General features: G+C 35.4%; 2 protein-coding genes across 2 annotated transcripts; both read right to left on the bottom strand.

The window, feature by feature from the left end:
- Positions 1-1,400: 1,400 nt before the first annotated feature.
- On the bottom strand, positions 1,401-3,726 carry LOC103858948 (UDP-arabinopyranose mutase 1). The gene is made up of 4 exons (XM_009136408.3): positions 3,315-3,726; positions 2,283-2,533; positions 2,027-2,195; positions 1,401-1,947 (listed from the first exon to the last, which is right to left on the bottom strand). The coding sequence occupies exons 1-4, from the start codon at positions 3,654-3,656 to the stop codon at positions 1,636-1,638; spliced, it is 1,074 nt and encodes a 357-aa protein (XP_009134656.1). The 5' UTR covers positions 3,657-3,726; the 3' UTR covers positions 1,401-1,635.
- A 1,939-nt stretch (positions 3,727-5,665) lies between these two features.
- LOC103858947 (eukaryotic translation initiation factor 3 subunit M) lies at positions 5,666-8,052 on the bottom strand. The gene is made up of 10 exons (XM_009136406.3): positions 7,818-8,052; positions 7,555-7,684; positions 7,330-7,468; positions 7,037-7,249; positions 6,820-6,952; positions 6,570-6,720; positions 6,375-6,484; positions 6,208-6,305; positions 6,050-6,119; positions 5,666-5,968 (listed from the first exon to the last, which is right to left on the bottom strand). Exons 1-10 carry the CDS (start codon positions 7,908-7,910, stop codon positions 5,858-5,860), a joined length of 1,248 nt encoding a protein of 415 aa, XP_009134654.1. The 5' UTR covers positions 7,911-8,052; the 3' UTR covers positions 5,666-5,857.
- Between the last annotated feature and the right edge of the window lie 76 nt (positions 8,053-8,128).

Raw genomic sequence — 8,128 nt, 5'->3', positions numbered from 1 at the left:
AGCACGCGTAAGTGGAGCGGTCGAACATGGTCCCGAAATATATAAAAAAGAAATTTAAGGATTTTTCAAAATATATAAATAAATTATGGTAAGAAACTTAAAATTTTTAAATATTATGCTAAATTTAGAACTTTTAATTTAAAAAATCAGACAAAGTTATTAAATTTTAAAATTACATAATAAAATGTACGATTAATATTTTTTTTTGAACATGGCTTAAAATTAATTTGAAACGGCCCTCCAAAATAACATAAAACACTGCATGCCAACTCAGTACTTACAACCTTTTCTTCTTGCATATTCAACTGAAGCAATACGAATAAACAAACCTGAAACCTGACAAACATTTAAAGAACTTACATAAACATTTTACACCAAGAAACAAACTTACATAAACACGATATCTACTCTATTAAAATAGAGTCTTATTTTTTATCTACCATACACAAGTCTATGTTAAACCATTCATTAGAAATTTAATTAAACATCCTAAAATTACTTATATATAATATTTTCTTAACAAAAAAATATACATCTAAACAATAACATTTCTAAGAAAAGATAAATATATTGTCATTAGGTAATTATCATTTGACTGTTTATCATATTTAATATAGATTATATTTTATATATTTCAGTAACTAATTTGAAATTAAATAGTATAGCCTAATTCTTTTTAAATTATCAAATTAAATTTTTAGATAAAACAAAATAAATGATTGGTACAATATCATCAAACAAATTTCAACATATAAAAAATTTTAAAATAAAAATTATAAAACTAAAATTGATATTAAATATATTTCCTTATAACATACTAATATTTTAAAAGTTAATTTAAAAATATAAATATATCCGCACGGATGTGCGGGTTAATATCTAGTAAGCATTTAAAGAACTTACATTAACTTACATAGGGTGTTAGTACGATTATGATCTGCATATATTCATAGGGTGTTAATATCTAATAAACCATTTCAGACTGATGAGTAACATGAAAAGAAGAAAATGGTAATAAAGTAAAAAATGTTCTAGTGGTCTTGAGCTTTTATTCATTGGACAAAATCATTAAATCTTGGCTATAATAAAAGTTGGCAGCATGACTGAAGAGTAGACCAGTAATCTTTTTTATTAACAGACCAGTAATTCCAAGACTAGATCTTTCAATTTCACTAATCACATGGACAACTAGAAGCCCAACCCCACTAGAAGAATTTCACATTTTGAACAACTCAAGCGACGTAGGCCCAAAAAAAAATCATTTGCTGACACGAAATGGTTACCTTGTTCATCATCTCTTTTACAAGTGGGCTCAACTCAGTCAAACATCATTTAAGGCTTTGTTTGGCTACCAAACTAACATGTCAACAAACCAGGAAGCAAAGATAACAAAGACTATATAGCATCAAAGATGATTTTATTATTGAAACAAAACACAAAAAGCTCAGAGTATGGACTGTCTCCATCTTAAATAGAACTACACCATCACTATTTAAATAAACTCCGGCGACTTAAAAACCAACTGAATAATCGCCAGGAAACGAGAAAAAAAAGAACAAAACGGGGAAGGAAGGAAGGAAGATAGATGATAGGTTAAGCTAATAACCAAAACTGCAGTGGTGGTGTTTAAACTGCTCAAGCTTTAGTGGCCGGGTTAAGCTCATCCCAAGCTTCAATCCAGGTGACCATAGCATCAGCAAGCTTGTCAAAGTAAGGATCAATAGCGCTAAGCTTCTCCTTCACCATCTTGGACAGCTCAATGTAGCATTGTTGAACCGTCACAGCTTCTTTGGAGAGCTTTGCACTCTGGAAGAAAGGAATGATATCCTCCTGCCAGAAAATTCCCTTGTACTCCTTCTTCAGGTTCACAAATGGGTTGCTCGCCTTGCTGTGGTAGATGTATGGCAGACCCGTCTTCACTCCCAATCCCAAATGGTCACAGATCACCTACAGAAAGCCCCATAAGAGACAAGTAAGTATTCATACATAGTCCAAAACTATTTAGGAGAATGGGAAAGTAAAGTACCTTGACACACCATCCAGCCCACATATCGTCGTAACGACCAATAGGCTGACCATCACCCATGAGACCAAAGTACATAGCCGGACCAATGAGCTCACGGTCAAAGGCCAAGTTCATTCCACACATTGGGAAAAGTGTTCCCTTTGGGATGGTCATGACAGCATCCACATACCTTCACAATAATCCCATTTAAGCATATTGTTAACTAATTAAAATATATAAAAAAAAATGTAGAAAAGAAAAGATGTTAAATAACTACCTTGTGTTCCTTTCCTTAGGCTTAACGAGTTGGGTTGGAGCATCGTAATCAGGGATGTTGAGCCAGAGACCGTGAGACACAGCAGTGGAAACACCCTCACGGAGACTGAAAGGGTATCCACGGACGAAGTCAGCACCTTCACGGTATGGGTCGTACAAGGTGTTGAAGAAAAGTGGGGACGATGGGCAGAGAAGGTTCTTGATGTGTTGCTCAAGTGCGTTCACAGCTTTTCCAGATGGATCCTTAGCAACCTACAACACATAACAAAAAAAAAAAAATTAAGAAAATATTATTCAAATCTATCTCAAGCCAGAAATAAAATAAAAAACATGAATAACAACACGTTACACGTGATCAAACCAACACATCGTGAAAGTAACATCCATGCTACAATCATGACGTAACTGCACACTCAAATTCTTGGACAAGCCCCCCTCACAAATCCTTAAACAGAGGAATTAAAAGTTTGGATTTTTCTTTGCCTTTGTAATTAAAAAAAACGTGTGACAGACAATGACATGCAAGAATCTCGAGAAGCTAACTGTTATGACATTAGATAGATTGGTCCAGACAACAATGTCATCACCACTAAAAACTACCTAAACATGAGAGATCATGACAATCAAATTCAAATCCTTGGACAAGCCCCCACAATTCCTTAAAACAGGGGAACTAAAAGTTTGGACTTTTCGGACAATGACATGCAGGAATCTTAGACAGATTGGTCCGAACAACAATGTCATCACTAAAATTACCTAAACAAAAGAGATCATGAACTATTACAATCAACGCTCACAAACTAAACAATCGCAACTCTGAATAAAAATAGCAGATCGAGAACAATGAGTACATAGATCTAGGTCAAAACAGTGTTATGTCGACAGTTTGAGATCTTTTAAACCAACCGACACTGTAACAAGATCTCGCAAAGACACAAAAACACAACATAAAAGCAGATCTAAATAGATTCAGACAAAAAATAAACAGAGCGAAAAAAAAAGGAGCAAACTTTGAGAATTGTGGGAAACTTACAAAGCAATCGTCGTCAATGGTGAAGATGTACTTCTTCTTAGAGACCATGTAACCGAAGCAGCGACAAGCAGAGTCCTTGAAGGAGATGCACGAAGCTTTCGGACCGAGGATACGGTTAATGTCGTTCCTGTTGTAGAGCTCGTAATCGAACCCTTCGGGGACAGCAATGGTCTTGGAAGGATCTCCGTCTTGGACGATGATGAGATGGTAAGGCTGGAGAAAAGGCCTCCACATCTCGAGGAAATCGAGGTTGCGGATCGTCGGGATCACGATGTCGAGCTCATCCTTCAGCAGCGCGGCGTGGTTCAGTGGGATTCCAACGGTATTCGCCGGTTCAACCATGATTGAGAGTTGGAGAAGGAGAAAGAGAAAGAGAGAGAGGTTTGAAAACTGAGATGGGCTCGAGGAGAAGAGCTTCGCTTTGATTTTTATAACAGATCCGGCACGTGCGAGGTATTTGTGTGAGAGTTGACACGTGGTTGATGAAGACTCGTTCAATGTCAAAAGTCTTTTCTATTTTGTCTATTGATGTCCGTTTTCTATGGTATTTGTCTTTATTGGTTTAGAAATATCTCATTCTTTAATTAATTAATTAATTACCGAATGTTATCAGAATATCATCTATAGTAGAGAATATATCTAAGGTATTAATCTCCAGAAAATTAAATGTGAATCTTTTTAACAGATACTTGACAGGAATATGCTTATTATTCAAAATTTGGAGTATTAATTATCAGTTGATAATTTAGTATATACAAAACTTTAGATTTATCTGTTATTTTTAAGATTTCAACGTTTGAGAATAGATTATTCTGATTCAAATTACAAATATTCAAACTCAAATTAATTTATAAATTACAATGATAAACACTAAATATTTTGGCAAAAAAAAAACAATATTGATAGATTTGATGATTTAATTTAATTTTGTTATACTTGCGATAAGCACATTTGTTTTGGTTTAAGTTAAACTAGTGTTATTTTGAGTGTTTGTCATCATTAATGTCTTTTGTACCTATATCAGTTTATTAGTTTCGAGTAATTGGAAAGTTGAAAATATATACTAGGTTTCGCCGTTTAGCTAACACTGTAGTAGAGATATTTTAGCTTTCGATTAATTTTGGTTTATAACTTTTCTTGTTTGATTTAGTTACATTAACACAAATGCATCCACTATTGTGTGTGCGTTTTTAACAAACAGAAACAGTCGTGTGTGCGAGCGAATTAAAAGATGGTGGATACAAAACCGAACAATAGTTAATACTTTTGACCGGAGTGTAACATCAATAAAGGTGTCAATTAGCAATTTAGCATGCAAATATAGGCTTGCTTCTTCATAAGAAAAGATTAATTAATTACTTTACGATGAAACGAAGGAACATTTGCATGTGGAAAGCTACATACCTTAAATTATCTTTTAAGTTTGACATTCTTTTGAGGGTTTAGCCAAGTTGGTATACTATACACGGATAATAACTGTCCACTAATTCTTTATATTATCTTGTAGAACTCCATAGCCTTTAACGGACTACAATATTATGAATAGGTATAATTATTTTCTTGTTTACGATCTAAAGAACCATTAGATCATTGGAAATTCGATATATACGTCGTGGGCTGCTCGATTGATGCACGTTGCATATGATCATTGCATGCATCCTGAAAAATCTTGTTTTAAATCCGTTTAATATTTACATGAACAAGAAAGTATAATTATTAATTTATTACGCATATAAAAAGCTGGAACATCCAACTGGAAGAATAAGAAGACAAAAAAGAAAACGCATACCATTCGATTTAAACATGCATTAAAGTCTCTTTGATTTCATTCTAAATATCGTTTTAGATTTGTGTATATATTAAAAAATATTTAATTTTATAATTTTGAATAAAAACATTATTACATTTACACATAACTATATTTCAACCAATAAAATAATAAAATAGAAAACAAAGTCAAATAAATTCTGTATTAGAATTCTAAATGACATTTATTTTGTAACAATTTTGTAACAACAACAAATAAACAAACAAAATATCAAAAATGTTACTGATATAATGCATGGGCTTTAAACTTATAGGCAGGCCCATTCTGAAAATATGCCATTATCGCTTTCAGAAAGGTCCATGGTCTTATGCAGTTTTTGAGCTAATGGATTGGTCTACTGAAAACCCATCACAAAGATTGTAGCCACTAGTGGTCTCCAATGACGGAACTTGTAAAACACTATTTGTGATCTAAGCATGCTCACTAGATTCAGTTGTTAACGTTTTGCTGTATATTCGTCTGCTTCATGATTAGGAAGTTATCACTAGTATGCTCCCAGTTTAACCTTAAGGTAGGGAAATAATACGTATTCTCAAAGCAAGAAACGTTATTAAGCCAAAAATAATGTATATCAAAAGTCTCCGCATCGTTCAGGGACAAAAAAAGATTCAAAGATTGAAAAACTCAGCAAGCAAGTAAACAGAGAGGAAAGCTTTTAAGGAGACGAGATCTTTAACGTTGGTTATGAATTTGAGAGATGAATCTTGATAGCTTTTCAACGGACACCCAATCCTTGAATTGTTGCAGCAGATGCTGATGATGCCTGAGAACCTTCCTCGCTTACCTTGTTCGATTCGATTGTGCTTATGACGTTTCCAATGTTATCCTAGCACATAACCAGAACAAACAAAAAAATTAGGTTCAAGAGATGTTTTGTATGAAGATGATGTGAAGTTTTTGTATTTACCCGCCATGTCGCGAGCTTCGTTCGAAGTGACTGCCATTGCTTTGACCCGAACTCACGCTCGGAACATCGGCTGAAAGATATGAAACATCCATCAAACAATGAATATGCATACATAGACTTATCTTTTAAGTAAAAGAGTTTCAACTGATGCAACTTGCCTGACAATGACAACTTGGTTCATCTGATCCATCTTACAATCTATCAGCTTAGCAGTGATTGCCTTAACGATCCATAGTTCAACCTCCTCTTCCTTCACCTGAACACACAGTAAACAGTAAGCAACTGAAAAACATAACCAATATTTCAGAGTTCCTGAGTTAACTACCTGTAGAGTGTCTTTAATTGAGGTGTAAGGTATTTTGCCAGATTCATCTGAAGCTAAGTCCACCAGTGACAACAATCTCATCTTCGTTACACATTCTTCATCGACAAGTCCTAAGAAACACCATATATAGAAATGAAGGATTCTTCAGGACATTGTATTTACGAAAAAGCAGTAAACTGATTTACAATTTAGTACCATGGGTTTGCAGACACTCTGCATTTGCAGCTTGGAATTCCATGTAAGCATCCAGCCTCTGAGTAAGAAAAATCTTAAGTAGCTGGTAAACAGGTGCATACTTAGCATCCTTCTCTAACTGTGCTACGGCTGGCAAGTCCAACAAATCACACTGCAATTACAAAGAATCATTGATGAAATATACGAGGAGCCTTGACAAATTATGATGATGATCTTACACATCCCCCTAAAATCATGCTTTTAGGGATACCTGGAAGATGCTGGAAGCCTTGACAAACTCAATAACTGCACGCACAGCCTCCTCCTTAGCTTCATCAAGAGTATCCTCATTAGAGAAAGTCGCTAGATACTTCGTCAAGAACTTGAGGGATTCTTTCACCAAGCTGGAACATTGACAGACAAAATCACGAGGCTATATTGTTATAACCTAAAAGAAAAACCAGGCCGAGAAGGTTATGTTACAGTACCTTTTGTTCTCTCTCAGAACGTTAGCAATAGCAAGGAAGAGCTGCCTCTGATCTTTAGTGTCGATGCTCCACTCTTTCAAGAAGCTATCAATCTTCTCAAAAGAAGGAACTATGTACTCAGCTACCTTCCCTTCAACAGCTAGTGTTAGAGCTTTCATGTACACTTGGAAACGAGCGTACGGGTGGTCCACAAGGTTATAGAGATTGAAGAGGCTAAACAAAAGACAAATAACCAAAACAGTAAGACATATGTAATTCACAAGTAAAACATGTTAACATATTAAGAATCATACATCTTCAAACGAAGTGAAGCTTTGTCACTCGGTTGCTGAACAACCTTAGAAGAGATAGCTTTCACCATTTCAAGAACATCCTCAGCGCTATTCGCATTCTTGACAAGGCTGCAAATGATGGTGTAGGTGCACTCAAGATCTGAATCAAAAGATACAAAACAACACCTAATGATGAGATGATGATGATGAACATTATCATATTGCTATAATAGAGAACACACAAACCTTTCTCAGAGATCTTGGAAGAAACCAATTCAGCTGAAGTAACCATCAACGAAGCTAACTCCAACCACTTTCCTGCTACAATAGACTCCTCAGCCTCCCTACATAGCCTGGTGATCTCTGGCTCTGCAGCCTAGAAGAGTAGCTCAATTAGAGTAATTTGAATTTGTCATATGCATCAGAATCATGAGCGATTACAAACTACTCTAGCCTATCATCCAACGGTTAACGATCAGATCTTAAATTGAAAAGGCTAAGAATGGTACCTCGGGACCAGCATCAGCCCAGGCGAGCTGGGAAGTGAATCGGACGACGGCGAGAAACGGATCTTCTTCGGAGGTGGGAACAATCGTCGTCATAGCTTAGCTCGAAGCTCTTCTCTCGGCGGCGCTGATGAACAAAAACTCGAAACTATAACTTCTTCCCACCAGCCGAGCAGAGAAAGAGAAAAGAGAAACCCTAATTAACATTTTATCTTTTCCGGTTAAGTTAAACCGAAACCGAATCGGGTTCACGAAAATTAACGGTTTTAGCAACGGGGACGGTTAGTTAACCAATAAGAAAATCCAACGGCCAG

Source organism: Brassica rapa, chromosome A03 (genome assembly GCF_000309985.2).
Source record: "Brassica rapa cultivar Chiifu-401-42 chromosome A03, CAAS_Brap_v3.01, whole genome shotgun sequence".
Classification (NCBI taxonomy): domain Eukaryota; kingdom Viridiplantae; phylum Streptophyta; class Magnoliopsida; order Brassicales; family Brassicaceae; genus Brassica; species Brassica rapa.
The sequence above is the reverse complement of the archived record's forward strand: the minus strand, read 5'-3'. Positions and strand labels throughout refer to the sequence as shown.

Coding starts and splice junctions, on each gene's coding strand:
- LOC103858948 (XM_009136408.3), bottom strand. CDS start 3,656: ATGGTTGAACCGGCGAATACCGTTGGAATCCCACTGAACCACGCCGCG. Junction 2,196..2,282: donor CCTAAGGAAAGGAACACAAG/GTAGTTATTTAA, acceptor ATTATTGTGAAG/GTATGTGGATGCTGTCATGA. Junction 1,948..2,026: donor GGGCTGGATGGTGTGTCAAG/GTACTTTACTTT, acceptor GGCTTTCTGTAG/GTGATCTGTGACCATTTGGG.
- LOC103858947 (XM_009136406.3), bottom strand. CDS start 7,910: ATGACGACGATTGTTCCCACCTCCGAAGAAGATCCGTTTCTCGCCGTC. Junction 7,685..7,817: donor GGGCTGATGCTGGTCCCGAG/GTACCATTCTTA, acceptor CTACTCTTCTAG/GCTGCAGAGCCAGAGATCAC. Junction 6,306..6,374: donor CAATTAAAGACACTCTACAG/GTAGTTAACTCA, acceptor CTGTGTGTTCAG/GTGAAGGAAGAGGAGGTTGA.